General features: G+C 45.5%; 2 protein-coding genes across 8 annotated transcripts in view; one reads left to right on the forward strand and one right to left on the reverse strand.

Annotated features, from left to right (window-relative positions):
- SH3BGR (SH3 domain binding glutamate rich protein) overlaps nt 1-5,715 on the reverse strand; it is a 60,141-nt gene extending 54,426 nt beyond the window's left edge. The window contains exon 1 of one of the 2 annotated variants that reach the window (XM_040483898.1): nt 5,533-5,715. In XM_040483898.1, coding sequence (XP_040339832.1) covers nt 5,533-5,577 — 45 coding nt within the window. In that variant the 5' untranslated portion in view covers nt 5,578-5,715. The remainder of the gene's footprint in view (nt 1-5,532) is intronic. The other variant, XM_040483897.1, reaches the window with a different exon arrangement.
- A 324-nt stretch (nt 5,716-6,039) lies between these two features.
- Nucleotides 6,040-26,887, forward strand: part of LCA5L (lebercilin LCA5 like) — a 55,250-nt gene continuing 34,402 nt past the window's right edge. For 4 of the 6 annotated variants that reach the window (XR_005793148.1, XM_040483891.1, XM_040483894.1 and 1 more), the window contains exons 1-2: nt 12,742-13,029; nt 18,560-18,715. The gene's annotated coding sequence lies outside the window, so the exon portion shown is untranslated. Of the gene's footprint in view, nt 6,210-12,410; nt 12,511-12,741; nt 13,030-18,559; nt 18,716-26,887 lie in introns of those variants that run through there. The other 2 variants (XM_040483893.1, XM_040483892.1) reach the window with 2 other exon arrangements.

Here is a 26,887-nt window from a genome sequence, read left to right on the forward strand (position 1 = left end):
TGCATGATACTGTCTTAAGTGCTATCTCCCAGCCCCTCATCCCCCCAAAACAGAGGAAAAAAAATCTGCACCCTGAGTGGGGGCCCTCTCCCCCACAGTCCTCCCTCCTGGTGGATATCTATTCAAGGAGCCCCACCGGACCCTCACGGGCAAAAAGTGCTCACTCTTCTTTACACGGCCTCCCGAGCTGACCCCCGAGAGCCATCAGCTCCCAGGGGTCACCTCCCTTTATGGTTCCCAGGGGAAGGTGCGGGCACGGCACCCAGTGGTTCCCACCACAGACACCCTCCCCTCCCCACCTCCTGCCCCTTCTCTTCCCTCCATGGCACCCTGGCCAGCGCCGGCCCCGCAGGCTGCAGCCTCTTTCTAGTAGCCCCTCTGGAGGACCTGGGGGTCCCTGGGGTCTGGGTCATTTGGAGCCTTTGGGACTTCAGCCGAGGCTCAGAGATCTCTGCTTTCTCATCCTGTTACATTCACTCATAAGAAAGTGTTGTTTTCGGGGCACCTGGGGGACTCAGTGGATTAAGCATCCGACTTCGGCTCAGGTCATGATCTCACAGTTTGTGAGTTCAAGCCCCTCATTGGGCTCTGTGCTGACAGCTCAGAGTCTGGAACCTGCCTTGGATTCTGTGTCTCCCTCTCTCTCTGCTCCTCCCCTGCTCACACTCTGTCTCTCTCTGTCTCAAAAATAAACTTTTTTTTTTTTAATCTTAAAAAAAGAGAGGTGGGGAGAGAGAGAGAGGGAGAGGGAGAGGGAGAGGGAGAGAGAGAGAGAGAGAGAAAGAAAGTGTTGTTTTCCTGAAGTCACCAACCACTGTTGGTTACTGTAATGTGTCAGAGGGATCACTGAGCCACTTGCTTGGCACCTCCCTTTTATTGTCTTGTACAGTTAGGAGCTTTTCCAACTGAGGCCATTGCACTTAGTGAAAAGCACACTGCATTTGGGGGAGGCGACCTTCATTTCTCCCCTGGCTCAGAAGGCTGCTGTCAGCCTCCTGAGGGGATCCACTCTAAGGCTGCAAAATGTTTAAGCGCCACCCCAGCCCCACCCCAGGCTCTGGTGAGAACCAGGGAACACGGTGTGTGGACGAGCATTTTGCACAAGGTGAGAGCCTGCGTGGTCAGGCACCCGGCACATTGTTACCTCACTGACTCATCCCGATGACCAGGCCAGGCTAAGTACTCTGATCACCTTTTTTTTTTTATTTTTTAAAGTTTATTTATTTATTGAGAGACAGAGAGAGCAAGCAGGGGAGGGGCAGAGAGAGAGAGAGAGAGAGAGAGAGAAAGAGAGAGAGAATTCCAAGCAGGCTCTACACTGTCAGCACAGAGCCAGATATGGGGCTCAAACTCACAAACCATGAGATCATAACCTGAGCCGAAACCTAGAGTAAGATGCTTAACTGACTAAGCCACCCAGGCACCGCCCCCCCCCCATCACCATTTTAAAATTACAAAGCTGAATTACCGGTGAATTAAGGAGTTTTCCAAGATTTACACCCAGATCCATCTCATCCAAGAGCCAAAATTTTTCCCCATCATATTTACACTCAGTCAAGACTGGAGAAAGGATCGAGAAAGCCAGGAGCCACCATTACGGTCTGTCCTTAAAGATCAAGGTTCCAGGGCCACCTGGGTGGCTCAGTCAGTTGAGCATCCAACTTTGGCTGAGATCATGATCTCACAGTTCACGAGTTCGAGCCCCACTTCAGGCTCTGTGCTGACAGCTCACCCTGGAGCCTGCTTCAGATTCTGTGTCTCCGTCTCTCTCTGCCCCTCCCCTGCATGTGCTCTCTCTCTCTCTCTCTCTCTCTCTCAAAAATAAATAAGAACATTTTTAAAAATTAAAAACGGGCCACCTGGGTGGCTCAGTCGGTTGAGCGTCCGACTTTGGCTCAGGTCATGATATCATGGTCCATGAGTTTGAGCCCTATGTCAGGCTCTGTGCTGTCAGCTCCCAGCTTGGAGCCTGCTTCAGATTCTGTGTCCATCTCTCTGCCCCTCACCTGCTCATGCCCTCTCTCTCTCTCTCTCAAATATAAATATACATTAAAAAAAATTAACGAAAAAAGATTTTTTTAAAGATCAAGTTTCCAGGGGCTGTGCAGCTTGCAAACAGTGAGAACCGTCTTCTCTCCCCTTGTCCCCTCAGCCCACTGTGGCAATGGCCTTCAGGAAGACACAGATCTGCTCCTGCTACCAGGGTCTCTTCACCCACATTCCTCTGTAAAGCAGAAAAATATGTGACAGTGCTTTGTGATCAACTGTTCAGAAATATGACACACAGCTGCATATGCATAAGCCCTCATAAAGAGATTGCAATTTGTTTTTTACTTTTTCTTTTTTTTTAATTTTTTGCAACATTATTTTTTTTTTAATTTTTTTAACATTTATTCATTTTAGAGACAGAGAGACAGAGCATGAATGGGGGAAGGTCAGAGAGAGAGGGAGACACAGAATGTGAAGCAGGCTCCAGGCTCTGAGCTGTCAGCACAGAGCCCGATGCGGGGCTCGAACTCACGGACCGCGAGATCATGACCTGAGCCGAAGTCGGTCGCCCAACTGACTGAGCCACCCAGGCGCCCCTAACATTTTTAAAATTTATTTTGAGAGACACATAGACAGAGAGTGAACAGGGAAGGGGCAGACAGAGAGGGAGACACAGAATCCCAAGCAGGCTCCGGGCTCTGAGCTGTCAGCACAGAGCCCGATGTGGGGCCTGAACTCACAAACGATGAGATCAGGACCTGAGCCGAAGTCTGACACTTAACCGACTGAGCCATCCAGGCGCCCTGTTACTTTTTCTACAAAAAAAATTTTTTTAATGTTTATTTATTTTTGAGAGACAGAAAGGGAGACAAAGAATCTGAAGCAGGCTCCAGGCTCTGAGCTGTCAGCACAGAGCCGGACGTGGGGCTCGAACTCACGAACCTCAAGATCATGCCCTGAGCCGAAGTCAGACACTTAACCAACTGAGCCACCCGGTGCCCCTGTTTTTTCCTTTTCATTAATTATGTTCATCCAATAGAAATCACATGCCCTCATCAACAAAGTTGCAGGCAAGAACCCATTTTTAAAAGAGAGTGAGGAAATAAGTAGTAAAGGTTTCGCAGAACGACCACCACATACACAGCATCGGTGCTGGCAGTCGCTCTGGGGTTCCCCTGCCAAGAAGCTTCTGGATAAAATCCACCGCCGCCCCGGGGGCGCGCCCAGGAAAAATCAGTAGCACTGATACCATGGGAATAATCAGTTCTCATCCTTCAGGATCAGACAAAAATCTTTCCACTTAAGTGTCTTGGGACAATTCTTCTGAAACATCATCATCATAGACTCACATGTACTAATATTAATAATTACAGCAACTACAATATTAATATTGACTAACATTAGCCAACGATTATAATATATAATATATATGATATAATAGTTATAATTATATTAAGTAGCCATATGTAATAATTATAAAATTAACTAATAATTGTAATATGTATTAAGCACTGACTGAGCATTTGACACCATACAGGGCACTCCATGCCTTCTTTCCTAAATCCTCAAGAGGACGCCAATGAGATGAGTACTATTCTTATCCTCATTTTACAGATAAGGAAATTGAGGCTTAGCAAGGTGAGATAACTTTCCCAAGGTCAAACACTTCCAAGCGGCAACAAAACATTTGCTTAGGGAACCAGCATTAACGTGGCTTTTCCGAGACAACTGGAATGAACGGTGCCCCTCCAGATCCTCGGAGGCTAACTCAGTCATGTGCCCAAACTTCAAGACTGTAAGACATCAAATAATCCTAAGACGTCCACGAGTTTTTCGCTGTCTCTGGAAGGATGCACGGGGCACAGAACATGAGGAGATTGGCAGGGCAGGGGTAAAAGTTGCCCGCAATGAGAGTCAACAGCATATTGAGAGCCCACTAAAGCTGTTTCCTTCATTAAAAATCACGTTTTGTCTAGTAATCCAAAACTGTGCTCTTTGTGGACCAACTCAAAGTTTCTGAGGTCGTCAACGGCCACAAAAGACTTTGCAGTTTTACAACTGGAATGTTCCCTCCTCTGTTTCTGTTAAAAGATGTTTTGCAGAGATACTAAGCAGTTGCTGATGCGCTGTGCCCAGAGGGACACACAGGCTCACGCTCTTGTTTTCTTCTTGCCTTCTAGAAACTGCGCGAACTTTCAGGGCTGTGGGTGGGGGCGTTCAAGAGCCAGCATTGGGGCTGTTCCTGGCCAGTGGCTGGCCTAGGGTATCATCCTGGCTGAGTGAAATCCAAGCAGCAAGATGGCCCAGGAACTAGATATAAAAGGAAACTGCCCCCTTGCTGGTGTCCAACCCTCAGCTTTCTGCCCATAACCCCCTAAATGTTCAAATGCTCATGGAACTTTCACTCTCAGACTGATAGACACCTCAGGTTCAAGCCTAAAAGCAAAGCGTGAATCACTGCCAAGGACAAATGGCTCCCCGTGTTACCCCTGTAACTTCAGGCAAGTCTCTCCTGCACAAAATGAAGGCTGGAACTGGAGGGGTGACTCTAAGCCTGGTCCCAGGGAAATCAGACAGTGTTAGGGGGGTCAGCTCTTCGTACCTATTTTTGGTCTGTTTGAATTCCTAGAGCATTTAAAACTGTCGCCTTAGAGATATTTGCTCTTGTCACTGTGACATCATTTCCTCAAATAATACTATTACACATGCTAACTTTACACTTTCGGTTTGGTCACATCGCACGCGCAGGTACAGATGACCCTTGAACAACACAAGTTTAAACCGCACCAGTCCACCTATAGGTGGATTCTTTTTCTCATAAATACAGAAAGCCCTATAAATATATTTTCTCTTATGATTTTCTTAATAACTTTTTCTTTTCTTTAGCTTACTTATTGTAAGGATACAGTATACATTACATATAACATACAAAACCATGTGTTAACCGACTGTTTATGTTGTCAGTAAGCCTTGTGGTCCACAGGAGGCCATTAGTAAAGTTTGGGGGAGTCAAAAGTTATACAGGGATTTTCCACTGCGCGGGTGTCCGTGCCCCTAACCCCTGCATTGTTCAAGGGTCAACTGTAATTACACCCAGGAGTCATTTTAGGAATGGGGTTCAGCACACCCACCAAATATCATTTGTCTGCAACTTTAGTCTTAAGTCTTACAGAATGATTGGCAGAAATACTCCACCAATAAATAAATAAATAAATAGCCTCTGATTCTATAATCTATGCGACACAACACGACACAAATCACATGTTAAAAATTCTAGCATCAAACACGCCCCCTTCCTGGAATCCCCTTTCACACCCAGCTCGCCTGGATCACTCATTTTACACATTCCTCCAACACGGTTAAAACGAACGCAGAAAGCAAAGGCACGCGGGCTTACTGCAGGGCCACGGCTTACTCACACACTCCTCCAAAAAGAAACTTAAGGCCAACGCTGGGCCGGACCCGCTGCTTCTACTCCCCAGTCTGAGCTCCTCTGAAAATACGGTAAGGAAGAAAGCCCCACGAGTTCCATCAGACACCTACCGCTATGGACCCAGAAGATGTGGCAACAAACACTTTGATAACCATTTTGACAGTCGGAAAGAGGGCTCCCCCCAACACACACCCCCGGGAGGGGACGCGGCGCTAGCCCGGCCGAGCAGGCAGCAGGTGCCAGGTGCGAGCTGGCGGCCGCCCAGCGCGGTCTGAGCCCCTGCGCCTCCCGCCGCAACTTAAGCTCTGCGCCTGCCCCGCGCGGCGCCGGCGGCGTGGGCTTCCCCGCCATTGGCCCGGGAGCGGTGGGCCTCTGCCAGGCAAATACGTGATTGGTCGATAAAAGCAGCCACTGACTTTGAACGCCCGACAACAGCCCCTAAAAGGCAAGGCTGCGCCGCGCACCAATCAGACGGCGGCGCGCAGACAGAGGCAGGCCGGCGGGCGGGAGGGCGGAGGGAGGTGGGCGCGGGTGGCGGCGCGGGGCGCTGGAAAAGCCCAGAAGACGCCAGCTCCGTCCCCGCGGACGCCGTGTTCGCGAGGCTTTTGGCAGAGGAACAGCGAGGGGCCTTGAAATAAACAGAGGCTTCCCGACTTTCGAGTTTCCCGGCCGATTAAAACACTTCGGCCAACTCTCCAATAGATTCCTTTATGCGTGGCCCGTTGACAGTTTTCTCCCTTTACCACCTGTTCCTCCTAAAGAACAGAGGCTGACAGGCCGCAGATGGGTAAGGTTTCACTGATATCCCAGACGAGGCAGGGCGACGGAGGCGGGCTGTCAGTACGGATGAGTTCAACAAGCATATTGTCTTAACTATTGAAGAGGCGTTGGGAGAAAATAAATGTCGCAGTCTCTGATTTATGCAGACCATTTGAATGGTGTTAAAAGTTAGAGGACTTAAAAATCTAGTAAAAAGCCCAAATGCTACTGCCCAGTGTTTATCATGCGTTTCAAAATCAAGATCAAGGACATAGGAGACAAAAAGCATCAGTCTTATTTACTCCTTTTAGATAACGGAGTCTCTCTTTCCTTTCTCATTTTTTTTTTTTTTTTTTTTTTTCTCTTAAATCCCTGCTACCCCTGGAGGAAGTGTTACTGCCATACTGGAGCAGGGAGGGATCTGTGGGCCTTCTCTACCCGCCCCCTTTTCCAGAGTCCCAGGGGCCTGGAAGTCTAGTCCCACCCCCTTGGATAGGTGCCTTTGATGAAAAAGGTCGCCCCATCCCTGTAATGGAGGTCAAACTCATTTACATCAGAATGAATTATTTAAACCACTACCTTTTAACTCAGAGCTTCACTTCTCAAAGTTTACTTCCCAAATTAGGCCCTTGGTAAAGATGCTTACTGGTTCCCCAAATTTAAGTCATTAGCATTGTAAATTTTATTTTTCAATTTTTAAGTTTATTTATTTTGAGAGAGAGTGGGGGGGGGGACAGAGAGAGAGGGAGAGAGAGAATTCCAAGCAGATTCTGCACTATCAGCACAGAGCCTGATGCTGGGCTCAAACTCACAAACCATGAGATCATGACTTGAGCCAAACAGTTGGAAGCTCAACGGCCTGAGCCACCAGGCGCCCCTGTAAATTTTATTTTAAAGGCCACCTAAGATTATAAATCATTTTTGCTCCTCTTCTTTTCTGTATTTTCAAAATTACAAAGGATTTACAATTTTTGTCATCAAAGTATTCTTTCAACACTTTAGTCTCAACATCTACCACATGAGCATGCTACTTTTTTTCTAAATACAAGAGATTAATAAGCTATACATATTTCTCAATGTTTCTGTAAATTAGTAACATAAACTACAGCTGGACTCTCAGGTGCCGTACAGAATATACATCTGCTGATCATATAGGGCAACACTGCCTCTGACAATGACATTCCCCCTCCATCCATGCGCCCTAGGGGGAAATAAATACCCTACCTGAAATAAGAGCTAACAGTTTTTAGGTGTTTGCCTCGTGCCACATCTGTGCTAAGCGTTTTGCATAGACCACTTCCTTAATCTGCACAACACTAGCACTGGATTCCACTACTATCCCTCCTCAAGGATGAAGACCGAGAGAGGCACCTGGGTGGTTCAGTCAGCATCCGACTTCAGCTCAGGTCATGATCTTGTGGTTCATGGGTTGGAGCCCCGCGTCGGGCTCTGGGCTGACAGCTCAGAGCCTGGAGCCTGCTTCCGATTCTGTGTCTCCCTCTCTCTCTGCCCCTCCCCAGCTCGCTCGCTTGCTCTCTGTCTGTCTCAAAAATAAATAAACAGTAAAAAATTTTCTTAAAGGATGAAGACTGAGAACTGGGTATGATAGAACAGGAAATGGTACGTCCAAGACGCAAACCCAACCCATCTGTCTCTGCACCACATCAGAGAAACTCCTGATACACTACCCTCAAACTCCTAGTGCCCTCTCCTTGCACTATGAATTATCCTTTTAATAATGAATTGATAGGGGTGCCTGGGTGGCTCAGTCAGTTAAGCGTCCAACTTCAGCTAAGGTCACAATCTCACAGTTCGTAGGTTTGAGCCCCACTGTCAGAGCAGAGCCAGATGCAAGCCTCCAACTCATGAACTGTGAGATATGCCCTGTGCTGAAATCACCCAACTGAGCCACCCAGGCACACCCCCCCCCAAGTGATAAAGCTCAACAAGGGGTGCCTGGGTGGCTCAGTTGGTTAACTGTCCAGCTGTTGATTTCAGGTCAGGTCATGATCTCACAGTTCATGGGATCAAGCCCCGAGTCTGGCTCTGTGCTGACAGCACATATCCTGCTTGGGATTCTCTCTCCCTCTCTCTCTGCTCTTCCCTACTCAAGTGCCACTTGTACTCTCTGTCTCTCTCTCTCTAAAAAATAAATAAAAACATTAAAAAATTTTTTAATAAAAAAAATAAAGCTCAACAAATCTCTGACTTAGAAAATCCACTTCAGCAATAAGCTGTATGCTCCAGTGAAGAGGTAGAAGGCTAATCATTTCACATCCCAAGTCCTTGATACTAAGTGAAATGACAGCAATTATAGATGTGACCTCATTTTTTAAAAGAATGTTTTTCAGCTTCATTGAGGTATAATTGACAGATAAAATTGTAAGATATGTAAAGTGTACAATGTACACATACATAATGAAAGACTGATTTCATCTAATTTTTTTAATGTTTATATATTTTTGACAGAGAGAGAAAGAGTGTGAGCTGGAAAAGGGCAGAAAGAGAGGGAGACACAGAATCTGAAGCAGGCTCCAGGCTCTGAGCTGTCAGTACAGAGCCCGACGCGGGGCTTGAACCCATGAACCACAAGATCATGACCTGAGCTGATGTCGGATGCTTAGCCGACTGAGCCACCCAGGTGCCCCTGTAAAGGCATATTTGATGTAGAATGACAGCGGTGACTACCAGAGTAACTGCTCAGAAGTGAGTTGAATAGTGTCCCCCCAAAATTCACATTCACCCTAAACTTCAGAATGTGACCTTATTTGGAAACAGGATCTTAGCAGATGAAGTTGGTTGAGGAGCTTGAGATGAAATCATCCCGGATTTAGGGTGAGCCCTAAACCCAGTAACTGATGTCCCTACAAAAAGAGGAGGGACACGCCGAGAGAAAAAAAAAAAAAAAAAACACCTTGTAAAAGCAAGGGTAGAGATCGGAGTAGTACTGTCACAAGCCAAGGAACACCAGGAGCCAAAAGAGGCAAGGAAGGATTCTCCCCAAGAGCTTTCAGAGAGAGCATGACTCTGCCGGCACTTTGATTTCAGACTTCCCGCCTGTACAACTGTGGTTGTTTTAAGCCACCGGGTCTTTGGTGATGTGTTACAGCAGACTTAGTAAACTAATACAGAGAAGTAAGGGCGTATGTCCATATGTATCAGAATTACTAAAAGGCATTTCTTCAGCTTTGCACTGCCCCGGGGTCTCTCCCCTTCCATAACACAGGTGGACACAGATGTAAAGGCAGAAACAAAGGCTATAGACTGAGACCAGCTAGCAAAGAAAAGGAGAGACCCTTCAGATGGGAAAGGAAGTTCTGAGGAACCTCCATCTTTCAGGTTCCTCCAGTCCTGAGTACCGGCATTGGGAGGGTCATGTAGTAATAAACTGCCGCTTTTTTTACTGTCGCGGCAGCCCCAGCAGCCATAAAGCAGGCATCTTTCCATGAATGTCAAGTCTAGGGTGACACTTGTCTGATGCGGGTCCTCCTGGAGGTGCTTGCTGCCCGACTCAGCGCCAACAAAAACTGCCACCACCCACCTTATAGGAATAACTCGCCACCTAAGGTTGTAGAAACACAGTCCACCAACATTAAGAGTGGGCACTCTAACAGCACAAGAAGGAAGGGATGGTGACGTGAAGGGGAAGCCTTGCCCCCCACCCACCCCTAAAACACTAGATGTAAACAGTGTCAGTGTAGAAATGCCCTCTGCCCCTATTACTTAAAATCCAAATGCAAAAACCATAAAGGGAAGATGTGATAAAGCTGACTCTACACAAATATCAAAATACATTGCAAACAAAATTTAAATGCAAGTGACAAACTGGAGGAAATATTTATAACATATACCACAGACCAAGTTTTCGCATGCCAGACCTGAGCTTCACAGAACATCAAAAGTTCTACAAAGATGAACACAAGTGAAAAACGGGCAAAGGGCAGGAAAAGGCAAATCACAAAGTAAGTACAAATGGTTACTAAAAATATGAAAAAACGTGTCCTTCCTAGCAATCAAAGATGTGAATAAAATCAAAATAAAGTGTCAACTTAAAATGGGCAAACGTTTTTTAAAGAAATTAAATTTAAAAGATTCTCCCCATGGGCGCCTGGGTGAGTCAGTTAAGCGACTGACTCTTGATTTCGGCTCAGGTCACAATTTCATGGTTTATGAGTTCGAGCCCCACGTCGGGCTCTGTTCAGACCCTCTCTCTCTGTCCCTCCCTTGCTCACACTCTTTCTCTATCTCAAAATAAATACACTTAAAAATAAATAAATAAACTTAGGAAAAGATTATCCCCAACGTGGGTTAAGGATTGGAGACATTTGCCTGGAAGGCAAACTTTCATACACCTTTGAAAAGCCTCAAAGTGGGCATATCCTTTGATCCTTCAATTTCACATGTAGGAATTTGTTCTAAGGAGTCAGGAGTGACCTCTGTTAACTTTAAAAACAAAACTGTCAGGGGGCGCCTGGGTAGCTCAGTAGGTTAAGCATCCAACTTCGGCTCAGGTCATGTTCTCAGGGTCCGTAGGTTCAAGCCCGGCGTTGGCCTCTGGGAGGACAGCTCAGAGCCTGGAGCCTGCTTCAGGTTCTAGGTCTCCCTCACTCTCTGCCCCTCCCCCACTAGCGCTCTGTCTCTGTCTCAAAAAATAAACATTAAAATAAAGTAAAATAAAACTTTCAGTTATCTTACCAGCAAATGGGTTTATTCGGGAATAACAGAGAATTGCAACTTGGGACATCTGAACAATGGCAAAACCTTAGGCAAGTCCAACAAACAGGAGAGGAACGGTATTTTATGGAGAAGGAAAAAGTTGAGAACGGCTCAAAAGCACATCCAGGAAAGCAAGAGTTCAGGGTGAGGACCGATTCTCATTGACTGAGTTGCAGGAGTGGCCAATTTCTTGCCGGAGACGCAGTGCACATCTTCCCTGTTGGGGCTGGAATCGATCATTCTTTCCTGTGGACAGTCTTCTGTTGGAGCCTGTAATTGAGTTGAGTAAGGGCTTCCCCCTCCAGTCTCAGAGCTACTTTCGTGAGATTTCCCTTTGTCACACCTCAAAGATTCAATTACGTGGATACTAAACATGCCATTAGTACAATGAGGGTAAAGGGAAGAAAAAAATAAATGTTCGTTAACTCTGCCTATGCAGTCATTTAAAAATCCTAGGTTATCATTAAAAATCACCTGCAATTCCATCATCTAGGTGATTTTAAATTTTTCTTCGTACTTTGTTGTATGTTCTAAATTCTCTACAACAAACACGCATTATTTGGGGATCCGATTTTCTTTTTACCATAGAAATCCATCTTTGTAAAGAGAGGTTGGGGTGCCTGGGTAGCTCAGTCGGTTAAGCGTCTGACTTTGGCTCAGGTCACAATCTCATGGTTCATGGGTCCGAGCCCCACATCAGGCCCTGTGGTGACAGCTCAGAGCCTGGAGCCTGCTTTGGAATGTGTGACTCCCTCTCTCTGCCTCTCCCCCACTCTTGCTCTGTCTCTGTACCTCAAAAAATAAATAAATGTTGGGGCGCCTGGGTGGCGCAGTTGGTTAAGCGTCCGACTTCAGCCAGGTCACGATCTCGCGGTCCGTGAGTTCGAGCCCCGCGTCGGGCTCTGGGCTGATGGCTCGGAGCCTGGAGCCTGTTTCCGATTCTGTGTCTCCCTCTCTCTCTGCCCCTCCCCCGTTCATGCTCTGTCTCTCTCTGTCCCAAAAATAAAATAAAAACGTTGAAAGAAAAAAGAAGAAAAAAAATAATAAATGTTAAAAAGAGAGAGAGAGAGAGAGAGAGAGAGAGAGGTTAACAGGAGCTCTCTGGTCTCTGACCACTCCCTTTCCAGACAGGGACGATGACTCCACGCCCGCCTGCCTGGGCTCACCCCTTCCCGGGGAACCCAGCGTCTACACCCGCCTGGCAGGGTCCACTCTTCCCCAACCTGCCCGCAGCCAACTTGGAGCGCCCAGCTCGGGGTCCACGCACCGCGCAGGCGTGGGAACCACATACGCGCAGGGGACTCGGATTCAAAACACCGGTACAAGGGCGAGCGCGACCGAGAGCGTGAAGGAACGGCGGGCCCGCCGCGGGACCGGTTCGCTAGCCCCAGACGCGGCCAGGGCGAAGGTGGAGGGCCCCGGGCGCACAGGTGGGCAGGCGAGAGAGGCTACCTGGCAGACTTTTCTAGGCTCCGCTCTGCAGTGCGCAAGCGCGTGGACCTCGCGGCGCCCGCGGCCCTATCCCGCGGCTCAGCCAGTCCCAGGAGGCCTCGCGCGCGGGTTTCCAAGGCGACGCGCGGGAGCCGGGGGGCCGCGGGAGCCGCGCGGAGCAGGTAACTGCCCTGTCCAGTCCCAGCCAGGTCCCCCCTGTTCAAGCCTCCGGGCCCTCCGGTGCCGCCGGTCACTCAGCCCTGGCCCCTTGCTCAGCCAGGGCCGCGCAGCCTCGCTCTCGTTAGTAACGTAGTCGGGCCGCCGGCCGCCTCCTCCCGCAGAGCGCCGCCTGGTGAAGAGCCGGCGTCGGCGTGCCCTCCCAGCCCGGGTAGGGGGCCTAGGCTCTCGCCCGCCCAGCCCGGGTAGGGGGCCTGCGCCCTCACCCGCCCACGCCGCGCCCCCATTCCTTGTCCCCCCGACTGCGGGCCCGCCACGCGGACTGGCCGCCCGGGGGCATTGGGGCAGGGGCGGCCCCAACCGACCGGCCCTCGTACCGCCAGGCGCCAGGGAAAGGGGCCGGGTCGAGTCCGCCACCCACCCCCCAACCCCGTAGCGGTAGCGCGGGGCCGCTTTCACCCCTCATCCCCGACCTGCAGGCTTTCGCCGGATGCTTTTTTGCTGTCTGAAACTGATGCCTGCAGGTTCGCGTCTACCTTCCTGCTTTAGTTTCCCGCCCCTCCCACACCGGTCTAACCTCAGCGCTGACGTTTCCTTATCCTCAGCCCGTGGAAATGGGAATTCTTTGAAATTTCCGCAGTGTGTGTCCCTCACTCGCTCAGCCTTGGAGCTCTTTGTCCAGTTTCCCCTCAGCGCTTTAACATTTCATTGCTACGCTTGTGCCAACGGGTGACTTTTTTAGGATGGGGTTTTCCACTGCTGAACATGACCGTGAACCTATGTTCTATCTACACTGGCTCCCTACACGAATCCATCCAGTGTCAGGCTCAAATCCTATCTAAATGCCAATGAGCCCCAAAAGTATCTATCTCCAGCCCTGACCTAACACTGAACTTGAGACCCGTGTACTCAACTGCCTGCCTGCGTCTGTACTTGGATGTCTAAGGCACCCCCTGACAGTCCCTCACACCTGGTCTTCCCACACTTTTACCCACCCCATTACTGGAAACCAGTAACGTCTTTCTCTTCCTACGTTCAGTCTGTCAACACATCCTTCATAACGTACTCTGAATACGTATAGGTATACAATCCTGTACAGTACGTACAGGTGACACAATCCTGTCTTTTCTTCAAACCCCCAGTATCATAACCCAGGTCCAGGCCACCATCCTCTGGTGCCTGGATTATTTCAGTAGCCTCTTAATTGGTCTCTGTGCTTATGTGTGCCCTCCCTCCCTTGAATGTAGACAGTCTTACCTTTTTTCTGTTGTTTCAAGTGAATAAGGCTTTCTTTTAAAGATAGGAATTTCATAGTTTCCATAGATGAAAATAATTTTTAATACGTATTTTGAAGATTTCAGCTTTTAAACCACGTAGCCAAAGCTACATAAACACCTAACTATTAACAAGCTAAAAATCGAAAGATGCCCCTCAGCTTTCTTGGGTACCTGAGTGTGTCCCTGGATTGAACTTTGACAAGAACTTTAAAACTGGCTGTACAGAAGAGTAAAAAAAAAAAAAAAAAAAATCCGGAGCTTCCTTTTAAGTGAGAAAAAGAAGGCATGTAGGAATTTAGGCTCTGTTTATTCCCTTCTCTTTCATCTTTGGTTTTTTAGAGAAGCACCAAAAGAGGCGAATTGAAATGGAGATCAATGATCATCCCAGTGCTGGTCATGTTGGTAGTAAGTGCCTGGGCACTGGTACTCCAGTCCATCAGGCACAGAGTGATGCAGCAATTGATAGGACAGTCCGTGCCCTCGGGGAGCTCCTGGCCCCCACGCACCTGCACCCTGACAGTCGTAAACCCCCAGGCCCCACTTTTTCTTTTTCCACCAAGGGAAGCTCCAGTTGGCCAAAGTAGCAGGGTAGGGTTGCTCTACTCGTGGAGGGTCCACGGGATATTGCCGATCGGAAACCTCAACTTTGACCTCACACCTCCCCCTCTTGCCATCACTTCTTGTCTGACGGGAATCTCCTCAAGCTCCAGTCACCACAACTGCAAGCCTTACCTACATCTATGTGCACATCGTCCGTCCTCTCCCCGGCCACCCTCCCTGTGCCCTGGATCCCACCCTCACCTGCTTGTCCGAAACCTACGCTCTCACTATCAGCTGTCACCTGTTGTGTCTCAACTGGCTCTTGCCCTTGGCTTTTAAACATGCTCCAGTCTCCCATCCCAGAAGAGAGAAAAAAATCTCCCTTGACCCCCGTTCCCTTTCGTTTTCAGCTATTGCCCAAGGTCTCCTTCCCTTCGACAGGCAAACTTGTTTAAAGAATTGCCACCTTCCGTGTATCCATGCCTTGCGTCTTACTCCTTAGCCCGCTCTCGTCTGCCCTCCGCCCTCATCTCCATGTAACAGAACAAAAGCCACTGATCCGACATTGCCAGGCCTCTTCTTGCTCGGTCTCCGGCAGCATTCGCATTTGACACTGTTGCTCCCGGTTCTTGAAGCACTGTCCTCCCTTGGCTTCTTCGCCCCAAACACCACCACCCCCCCCCCCCCCCCGGCTTCTCCCACTACTGTGCTGGCTCGCCCTCCTCTCAGGGGCTCCTTGGTCTTGCAGTTCCTCAGAGCTCAGTCTGTTCTCATCGTGTTCTCTCCCGTGCCCCCCATAATCCGAGATTGGGCACAAATCTATGCACACCATCTACGTGAATCCCCATCCGTGTGGACTCCCAACTTCATCCCTCCAGCTGGGCCCTCTGAGCTGACCCCTATGTCTGGTGAGCGGAATGGCCTTTCCTCTTAATACATCTCCGACACCAGCTCCACGTGCCCAAGACCAGTCTCCCACCACCCCTCCCAGCCAGGGCCTCTTGCATTGGCAGCAAGGATTCCTCCTTGGCCTTTTCGCTCCCCCAGCATCCGGCAGGTCACCAAACCCTGGTGACATTGTCTCCCGTGCATCTTTCACTTCTCAGTCGCCATTGGCACCTTAGCCCAAGCTGCCACCTTCTTTCTCCAGCCTTCCGGAATCCTCTCCTCTGGCTTCTGTCTCTTCTGCACTCCACACTGCAGCAGGAGTGACCATCAGAAAGCAGAGCAAATGATGGCATTCTTCCCCAGCCTCCCGCTTTTGCTCCCTGCTAGCTTCTCATTGCTCTTGGATTAATGACCCAAATCATACACCTGCCCTCCTGTGAGCCTGCAGTGGCTCACCCCCACTGACCTCGGGAGGCTCTGGGACCACTGGGACCCAGCCAATGGGCCTCGTCCGCCCACCAGGCCTTGAAAGTGTCTACTCTCTCTATCCAGTGTACTTCCCTCCTACCCTCCATTCCTTTTTGCGTGGGTAGCCCCCACCGACCTGTCTTAGCTCAGATGGTCCTTCTCTAGAACCTCCATGGTCACTGTCCAGGTCAGGTTTCTCTGTCATGGAGCTTCAGAGAGTTGCGTCTCTTTCCTCTAAAACATTTACAACAGTCACTATTGTGATTATTTTATTGCCAGCATGAAAGCCCCAATGAAAAGAGAAACATCTCTGTTTGGGTTCATTACATCCTCACACCTCATACAGTCCCTGGTGCACAGGAAGCTCCCAAATCTGTGTTGAAAGAATGAATGAAATGAACATTTTAATGTGTGAGATATATCAAGTGTAGGGTATTTTAGTACGATTTATTAAAATAGAAGAAAAATTCTAGGAAAAAATTACCAGGTCAACACTGAAAATTAGAAGGAAATGTGGCCGTGGCCAGGAGGGGGAGCTGCAAATGCACACTTCTAGAAATGTAGCCCTAAACTCACATTTGGTTTCTTAGCGTCAGGCGGTGAACTGCATTAGCCACCACTTGGTGGGAGCAGAGAGGCCCGGTTTCTCCTTTTTCATCCCAAAGGCACTTCTTGGGGACACACGGTCTGGGAATGAATTCAAAGTTTTTGTCAATAAATAATATCAAGTTGTAAGATGACCAAAACCTACATCGCTTGTCTATAACCAGCCAAACGCTGAACATGACACATTTTCACATTTTCAAGGCTTGAAATTTCTGATATATGTAGATATGTTTAATTTACAGATTTTTCATGCCGGACTGGATCTTACAAGTTATTGAGAACAGTGAGCTAACTTTAGACCTTAGACAGTTGACATCAAGCAGCCAGCTGTACTGGAAGGCCTGCTACTGTCATTCAGATGCCTTTTCTTTAGAGCAAACACCCTCTCTTCTGAATCAGTGCTAATTCTTTTTTTTTTTTAATTTTTTTAATGTTTGTGTATTTTTGGGAGAGAGAGAGACAGAGTGAAAGTGGGGGAGGGGCAGTGAGAGAGGGAGATACCGGATCTGAAGCAGGCTCCAGACTCCAAGCTGTCAGCACAGAGCCCGATGCGGGGCTCGAACTCACGGACCGCGAGATCATGACCTGAGCCCAAGTCGGACGCTTAACCGTCTGAGCCACCCGGGTGTCCCTCATCTATTTTCTAAGTCATCTTAATTTGCATATAGAAAAGATTGATTTTTATATCCATTTAACTACAGTTTTATTAAATATTCTTTAGAGTGTTTTTAGAGTTTTCTAAGTATACACTCATGTCGTCTGCACATGATAATTTGCACAGTATATAATTGGGCTTTTCTTTCTTAATGTTTATTCCTCTTATTTCTCACATCTAATTTCATTGCCTGCTGCCTCCAAGACAGTATTCATTCACAGAAGTGATAGTGGGCATCCTTATCTTAGTCCTTGCGGGAGGGTACGTTCATGTTTCACTAGTAAGCATGAGGCTGGCTTTTGAGTTTGAGACATCTATTTGCTTACCGTATTGGAAAAGCGTTCATTTAAAGGGCACTTAGGGCATTTTAAGTTGAGTCAGCAGCAGTGCAAAGCTTGTCAGGAGTAATGGGCATGGAGACAGGAATTGAGGGAGCTAAGAAAGAAGCACTCTCACCATTAATTTACTTAATCAATATTTATTGAACACTTATGTTTCCCTGGGAACTCTTCTGGGCACTGGGGCTGCAGCAGTAGACACAACAGTCAACATACTGTAATCAAGAAGCACATGTCATTGGGGAAGTCAGGCAACGGATAAGCTAAAGGAGAATAATACAGATTGTGTCAGATAATGATCCCTGCTACAGGGAAAAGTAAAGTGGGAAAGGAAGTAGCGAGTGTTGAGAATGGATCAGAAAAGAGGGAGAACTTGAACGTCAGCTATTGTTTTTCATAAAGCAGGACTGGTTAAGAATACAGTTACCTCCCCACACGATAATTTGGGGTGGGAAACCTAGTTGTAACCTTTGAAAACTAAATCATTCTCCTGAATGCGTTACAGCTTCACTACAGAATATTTACTTTAAGAATTGGGATTTTCTGGAGGCGCCTGGGTGGCTCAGTCGGTTATACGGCCGACTTCAGCTCAGGTCGTGATCTTGCGGTCTGTGAGTTCGAGCCCCGCGTCGGGCTCTGTGCTGACCACTCAGAGCCTGGAGCCTGTTTCAGATTCTGTGTCTCCTTCTCTCTCTGACCCTCCCCCATTCATGCTCTGTCTCTCTCTGTCTCAAAAATAAATAAACGTTAAAAAAATTTTTTTTTAAAAAGAATTGGGATTTTCTGGTTGTAGTAATAGCCAAGAATGTAGTAATTTGTGAGACGGTTGAAGAGCAAGTTGCGATATATAATACCATGTCTGGAATATCAGTGCTTCTAAATTAAGATCCAGTGCCCACCAGTAGTACCAGGAGAGTCTTCCTTTCCTTATTTTTGTTGTTTGCAGATAAGTAACAGGTAACCCAAAAACTTTGGTTACTCATGTTCAACTTTGCACTGGAGAGAAAGAACAGGCAGGTTGAGCCACACAACCTTTTGTTCTACCCACAACATTTTCAGAGGCGCTGCCCTGTTATGGCTCCTTCGAATCCCATTTCCTGATCAACTGCAAAGAGCTGATTCACTTTGATAAGAAGCCTTAGTGTGTGGAGTAGACAGCAAACCATATACAAAGGAGTAGATATAAATTAATCAATACCGATTCAAAACTTGTAACTGATTCGTCTCATATAAATGTTCACTTGTGACATCTTGACATTTTCCTTTTGTAATGTTATTCTAGGTTTTTTGAAGTATATTCTTTCCTTAAAAAGAGACCAAAACATGTCAAAAACTGCTACCCTGGAGACCTCCTAAATCCTGTGGTGTGAAGGACCGTCCACTCAGAATGTATAGTTAATCGTCCTACATCTTAGGAACGTTTGATGAAGGACAGCAGGTATGCGTTAATTCATTTTAAAACATTTTGGCATATTTTTTTGTCTGCTTTGCCGCAAAAGCAGAATTGAAGACAACTACACACAAAAAAATGTAGTTTTCAAATGATTCAAATGTGCATCTTGATCTTGAACATTTTTATTTCCAATTCTGTAATTAAAAGAACATGATATACAAATTTATTGTTGTTCTGGGCAGCCATGCCTTTACGTGGCGCATTCCAGGAAAGCACAGCATCAGTTGGGTTACATTCTCTCCATTCAAGCTGTGTTTTTGATTGTAAGTTGTGTTCCTGAGTCATAACAGCAAAGAAACTACTATCAACCCTGTCATGATAGAAACATGTGCAATTATGCTTCAAGAGCAATAAAACAGGAACTTTTTTTAACGTTTATTTATTTTTGAGAGGGGCAGAGAGACAGGGAGACACAGAATCTGTCGCAGGATCCAGGCCCTGAGCTGTCAGCACAGAGCCTGATGTGGGGCTCGAACCCACAAACCCACAAACTGAGATCATGACCTGAGCCAAAGTTGGACCCTTAAACGACTGAGCCACCCAGGTGCCCCAAACAGGAACTTTTATACTGTAAACACTAGTGTTCAAAATATAAATCTTGCCAAAATCTGAACTATACACCACCATAAACTCAGTATATCAAAAACTAGTATGCTCGCTCTATAGTAAGAATAATAACATAATTACTAACGGCTTATTTTTAAATCCTTGAAGGCAGAAGTTTGCTTTCTTCATAACCCCAGTGCCTAGTAGACACTAAGTAAACGTTCTTTGATTGGACATTTTCATTAATTAATTGGTCAATAAACTCAGAAGAACATTAGATGGTTGGCCTAAGACTTTGATTTTTCAATAATGCACCACATAATCAGAAATCCATGTGTGGAGCCTGCATACGTTTTTTAATTAATAACAATGAGGTAAGACCAGTTATATTAATACAAAGACACACAGAAGCAGTTTCATCAACTTAAAAGGGTATTTATGGACCTGATACTAGTCACCAATCCATCCATCTTTAACAGATCAGTGAGAAAACTGGTATTTAACAGACTGAATATTCCAGGGAGCTGCTTGATATATGCATTCGTGGCACATCTCGTTGCCGACTAGTAATATCCAAAAATACAGTTCATTTGACATTGTTGATGACACTTCTCAGACTCCGTTTCATGAAAAAGAATGGAATTACCACAGGTGAACCCAAATAGGCCCAAATTTGGGTCCTACAGATAGAAATTATAGAACAGTTCTGGGGTCCTGAGACTTCCAAAATTCTCAGAATGTTCTGTGTCCTTAGTGGGTGTAATTTATGTTAAGCTCAAGTAATTCTCCTGGTAACTGAACCATCCTGAGAAGACATGTCTGAGTGTATTAATTATCTATGCCTGTGTAACAAATGACCCCAAAAACTTAACAGCTTAAAACAATAGTGTGGTTGGCCACCACTCCAAAAAATTATTTTAAGATCATGATTTGATTAAAATTAATGGATTAGAGATAGAGCAAATATGGCATTATATAGATTTTTTTCAGAATCAAGTAAACATTCTAGAAAGCATCTGTTCACCTAAATAAGATATTTAGCATTAAACCCTATTCTCCCATGTTCTGCAAGATCACTGTTGATTTTGTAACCTCCTAAAGTAGATTGACACAGAAGTTTTCTGTCTCCAATTTCAAATGAACACTTACTGGGTGGAAAACGACGACAAACGCTTCTTATTCTCTGGGTCAGGAATCGGCATAGCTGGGTTCCTTGGCTCAGGATGTCTCTTCAGGCTGTAGTCAACACGTCAGTTTGGGCTGTAGTAACCCCCAGACCCACGTGGGGGTAGTTCCAGGCTTCCAAACTCACTCCAGCAGTTGGTGGTAGGATTCTGTTTTTCACAGCCTGTTCAACTGAGGGTCTCAGTTCCTCCCTGGCCGTTGGCCTGAGGCCTTAGTTTCTTGTCATGTGTACTTCTCCATGGGTCTGCTTACAACATAGCAGTTGGCTTCCATCAATGTGAGCAAGTGAGAGAAAAAGAGAAGGTGATGACAGAAATCAAAGCCTTTTAGTTAATCTCATCTTGAAAGTGACATCTGAGTCACACCGTAGGGAAGGGGATCACACAAGGACATGAGTCCCAGGAAGTGGGAGTCTGTGGGAGCCATCTGAGAAGCTACCACTCACACTGAGCACATTCCAAAGACAGCCTCAGAAAGGTATATGAGGACCCCCTTCTTCATCACAGGAGGCACTGGCATGCTCCAGGGCTCTCTAGGGAAGGAAAAGTGACAATGTAGAGGAATCACCTGGTGGTTTCCCAAGCTGACTGAAGGTCTACAGTTAGGTGATTGTTACCATTCAGTAGACGACACGAGGGATGTGGCCTCTGCCCCTTGACAACCAGCAAAGAAGCCTCCTAGTCTTCCAGATAGTGCCTGACTACCCTTTCCTAAAACCAGTGTAGTACAGACAGAATCTAAGGGAGCCCAAAGTGGTTCTTACAGAAAGATTCAGGAATAGAACTGGTTTGGGAAACTAAAGCATTGTTTCTGTGTTCTAGCATGTAGTGCCTGCTTGTACTGTATGAGGCAGATGTCCACTTCCTGAGCTGGGAGGCGAAAGGGTTTCCCTGGTGGATATTCCCTAGACTTTCAGCAGGAGCCCCAAATGGACTTCCCTCATATCCTAACTTTCTCTGCTTCTCCCTTTTATTTATTCCCCCTCTCTCTTGATAACCCCTCTCTTCCCACTTTTCCCTCTAGATTTGCCTTAATTCCCTAGATAAATAATGAATGGAAGGGAACTTCCTCAGTCTAATAAAGGAAAAACCTACAACTAACATCACACTTACTGGTGAAAGACTGGACAGTCTCCTTCTCAGCTCCAAGGCAAGACAAGGACATCAACTCTTAGCAACGCTTCTGTCCAGCATTGTACTGGAGATTCTGCCAACCAGTCCGGCAAGAAAAAGAAATGAAAGGGTCCATATTAGAAAAGGAGAATTCAACCCTCTTTATTTACAGATGACATCATCATCTGTGATGAAATCTATAAAACAGCTACCAGAACCAATAATCAAGTTTACAGGATACGACATCAATACACGAACATCAATTGTTTTTCTATATACTAGCAGCAAACAATTGGAAATTGACATTAAAAGATAATACTACTTAACACCTGTATAATAGCAGTTATCAAAAATATGAAATAGTTAGGGATAAATCTGAAAAAAAATATGTAAGCGATCTATGCACTACAAACTACAGAAGATGGCCTAACAAACCAGAGCTGTTTTTGTCAGGGTGTCAGTTCTCCATGAATTTATCTGTAGACTCACAATCACAATGACAATTCCATGAGGCTTTTCTGAGGGAACTGACAAGCTGATTCTAACATTCCCATGGAAACTCAGAGACCTAAATAAAATGGCCAAACAACTTTGAAAAGAAAGAAGAGAGTTGGAGAACTAATGCTATCCCATTTTAAGATTAATTATTGGAGTGCCTGGGTGGCTCAGTCGGTGAAGCATCTGACTTCGGCTCAGGTCATGATCTCATGGTTCATAAGTTTGAGCCCCACATCAGGCTCAGTACTGACAGCTCATAGCCTGGAGCCTGCTTCGGCTTCTGTGTCTCCCTCTCTGTCCCTCCCCGCTCGCACTCTGTCTCACTCTCAAAAGTAAACATTAAAATAATAATTTTTTAAAAGATTAATTATAGAGCTGCAGTAACAAGAAAGGTGTGTAAAGTGTCAATGTAAAGATAGAGAACTAGGTGAGCAGAGCCAGAGAGAGCTCAGAAATAGACTCACAAACGGCATCTCAGTTATAAAGGTACAAAGGCAATTCAGTGCAAAAAGTGTTGGTCTTTTCAAGAAATGGTGCTGGAACAATTGATGTCCTTATTTTATTTTATCTTATTTATTTATTTTTTTTTTAACATTTATTTATTTTTGAGAGAGAGAGATGAAGTGCGAGCAGGGGAGGGGCAGAGAGAGGGAGACACAGAATCCAAAGCAAGCTCCAGGCTCTGAGCTGTCAGCACAGAACCCGACATGGGGCTCGAACTCATGGATTGCGAGATCGTGACCTGAGCCGAAGTCAGACACTTCACCGACTGAGCCCCTAAATATCCTTATTTAAAAAAAAAAACAAACAAACAAACAAAAAACTCTGGTCAATTTCTGATAATTAATTCAAAATGGATCAAAGTAAAACAAAATTATAAAATTTCTGGGAGAAAAATCTTTGTGGCCTCGGGCTATGTAAAAATGTGTTAGATGCAATACCAGAAGAATCAGTAAAAGAACAAATTGGTAATTTGGGCTTCATCAAAATTAAAAACATCTGCAGACACTTTTAGGGGAATGAAAACACAAGCCACAGGCTGGGAGAAAATATTTACAAACATGTATCCAGTAACAGACTTATGTCCAGAGTATAAAAGAGCTCTGAAAACACAGCCATAAGAAAACCAACAATCCAATTTACAAATGGACAGAAGATTTGAACAGATACTTCATCTCCCCATCCCCCCAAAAAAGAAGACCCAAGGATGGCAAATGGGCGCGTGAAAAGATGTTCAATATTATCCGTCATTTGGGAAATGCAAACTAAAGCCATATAGGGTATCCCTAAACAGACCTATTAGGTTTTTATTTTATTTATTATTTTTTTCTAAATAAAACTAAAAAGAGTGATCATATCAAGTGTTAGCAGGAATGTGGAGCAGCGGGAGCTCATGCACCGCTGGCCGGAACGCCAAATGGTGCAGCTACTGTGGAGAACCGTCTGGCAGCTTCTTAAGAAGGTAAACGTGCACTCACCATACAGTCCAGCCAACCCACCCCTAGGTATTTACCCGCCAAAAAAAGAAATCCTATGTCTATACATAGGACCCGGGTATGAATGCCCATAGCTGTTTTATTTGTAATGGCCCAACAGTGAAGATAGCTGAAAAGTCCATCAGCAGGTGAACGAATAAACAAATTGTGGTGTGGTCACACAATTGGATACTAACCGCGGATGAGATGGGGGGGGGGGGATGAACTGCCGATATACACAGTAACTTGGATGAATCTCAAAATCGTTATGCTGAGCGAAGAAGACAAGCCAAACAAAAGTACATACTGTATGACTCCATTTATAGAAAGCTGTAGAAGATGCAAACCTAGAGTGACCAAACAGTCAGTGGTCACGTGGGGGGAAAGGGAGGAGCAGGGAGGGATGGGAGAAAGGAACCTCACAGGGGTCGAAGGAAACTTTGTAGGTAGGCTCTACTGATCATGGTGGTAGTCCCACGAGTATATACACATGTCTAGCATTATCAAATTGTACGCTTTAAATATGTGCAGTTTATCATATTTCATACTGTATTTCTATGTACTCAATAAAAGATTGAAAAAAAACAGTTGCATCTCAGTTGCTTAGGAATTTGTTTCCTTATATATACTCTTAGTAAGCCAAATAAGTTGACCTACTGGATGCATTAAAAATGATGATTGAAATGTTGGTGACTCACCTAATAAATTCATTTAAGTTTATTAAGTTGGTACCATCGTTACTGAACTGCTTCATAGGAAACCCTCTGGTCCCCTGTGTCTCTTATGACCGTTTTTTTGTCGAAGACTGCTATTAACATTAAGAACAATGGCCTATTTGTTACAGCAGAAAGAAGCACATCATGTGTACCTAAAAGCTGATATTAATAAACAACTGACATTCATGAGTTGTAGGAAATCACTGGGACAGCCAGCTCATCTCCTGGCTGTACCAGGTTGTAAATGTATTGTTTCAAAAGAATATAGCACTGTGTAAAACATTTATGACAACTCTTAAGTTTAGTAAATTACAAAAAAAAATTAACATCTTAAGGATATGGATTGAAATTACAGCTTGTAATTCTTAGATATTTGTGCTTATTTATGAGAGTGATCAGTGAACCCGGTAATTAATCCAAAATTGCTTATATTTTCAGTGAAATAGATTAGATTATAATAGTGATCAAGAGTAAAATAACTGTGTCTCATACCATGTTCTATAGAAATTTATTGAAAACAAGCTGACAGTACATCCACTAGATAATTGGTGACAATGATGAATTTTCTACCCACCCATCCCACACACTCACAAAAATACTTTCTATATAAGACTGCATTTTGGCCCATCATGTGGAAATGATACCGATTGTATTCGGTGAATTATTGAGCAGGAAAGATTACGGACAACTTTGCTAATATGGCATCTTCTCACTGGGATGTTTTTAATTGTATGCGATTTTCTCAAGCATTTTAAAGGAGCTATAGTTACTGCCTCCTAGCTATAGGGACCTTGCAAAATAGAGACCCACAGGAGATTGTATACATTGGACAATTCAGCCAAAAACAGAGGCTTATGGCTCTTGCAAATCTATGTGGGGAGAGCAATAATGACTTCAAATCCACCTTCTTTTCCATAGCTAAACCTATAAAGCCTTCTATTAGAGTACATTTTAATCACAGAATTATTTTAAGAGCGAGGCTGTTTATAGATACTAAGGCTTATTTGGCTCCAATGGATTTCAATTAGAATTTTGTCCTTTTTTTTTTTTTTTTTTTTTCCTGTTACATCAATGTTTATTAAACAAAGAGACCAGGATGGCTAGTTCTCTGCTGTATCAGACATGGGGCAATCAACTCGTTTTAGCCCTACGTAAGCATGTGATTCAGAGGGACTAGTTTATTTTTTTAATAAAAAAATTTTTTTAATGTTTATTTCTTTTTGAGAGAGAGAGAGAGAGACAGAATGTGAGAAAGGGAGAGGCAGAGAGAGAAGGAGACACAGAATCCAAAGCAGGCTCCAGGCTCTGAGCTGTCAGCACGGAGCCTGATGTGAGGCTCGAACTAATGAACCATGAGATCATGACCTAAGCTGAAGCTGGACGCTTAATCAACTGAGCCACCCAGGCACCCCTATTTTTCTTCAAATTTTTTTTAACGTTTACTTATTTTTGAGAGAGAGACAAACAGACAGACAGACAGAGTGTGGGTAAGGAAGGGTCAGAGAGAGACAGAGACACAGAATCGGAAGCAGGCTCCAGGCTCTGAGCTGTCAGCACAGAGCCCGACATGGGGCTTGAACCCGTGAACCATGAGATCATGACCTGAGCCAAAGTCAGATGCTCAACCAACTGAACCACCCAGAAGCCCTGGGAATATTTCTTTTAAAAAATTGTACGTGTATGGGGCACCTGAGCATCCAACTCTTGACTTTGGCCCAGGTCATGATCTCGTATGTGTGAGTTCAAGCCCAGCATTGGACTCTGTGCTGAGAGCTCAGAGCCTTGGGATTCTCTCTTTTCCTCTCTGGCCCTCCCCTACCTGCTCTCTATTTCTTTCTCAAAATAAAAATAAACTTAAAAAAGTTGTACATGGAGTACAAGCGCATCACCAAACCTCAATATTCTAATCTAGGAACGGAAAAAAACACTCCTTCACCCTAACTTCCTTATCTGTATCTCTCACTGTTCCCGTCATGTCAGATTCTGAGTGAGTTGTACTGATTAATCTAAAAGGTTAAGGGATACGTGATTGGTTTCAATATAGTCTCAGATTTTGGACTCTAGACTAGAGGTAAAACATGAAAAGCTGAAGAATGAGTGATCCTCATAGGTTTATCACAGGTCTTGACATACTTTAACATTTTACAGTTGCAGTGACAATTAAGTTGGGTCAAATTATGTCCATTTGGGGTCAAGTAGTATGGTACGGTGAAAAAAACCCAGCAGACAGACCTGGCCTAAAAACTGAGTTCTCCCCCTCACTGGCTTTGTGACCTCAGACGGGTTACTTGACGTTTCTGAGCCTTACTTAGTTTGCTCAACAGTAAAATACGATGACTGATCCCTATTGCACAGGGTTGTGCATGATGAAGTCAGCCGCCATATGGAAGCTGCTGCCTCTGTGCTTGGCATACAGTGTAGGGGGGTGATGGTGGTGATCCGTATTCAAGTGGTTACAAATTTTGGTTGTGAGGCAGCAGTAGGTGGCCTGAAGTTACAACAGAAACGACACACTCTGTCTTCAGAGAGTTTTCAGTCAAATGCCATTTGTCAAGCAATCATTCCCAGTAAAATAGTTGATGTGGAAACAGACTGACTCTTGGTTGCATCTCTCACATAAAGACA

Source organism: Herpailurus yagouaroundi, unplaced genomic scaffold, assembly GCF_014898765.1.
Source record: "Herpailurus yagouaroundi ecotype Mexico unplaced genomic scaffold, PumYag 162, whole genome shotgun sequence".
Taxonomy (NCBI): Eukaryota; Metazoa; Chordata; class Mammalia; order Carnivora; family Felidae; genus Herpailurus; species Herpailurus yagouaroundi.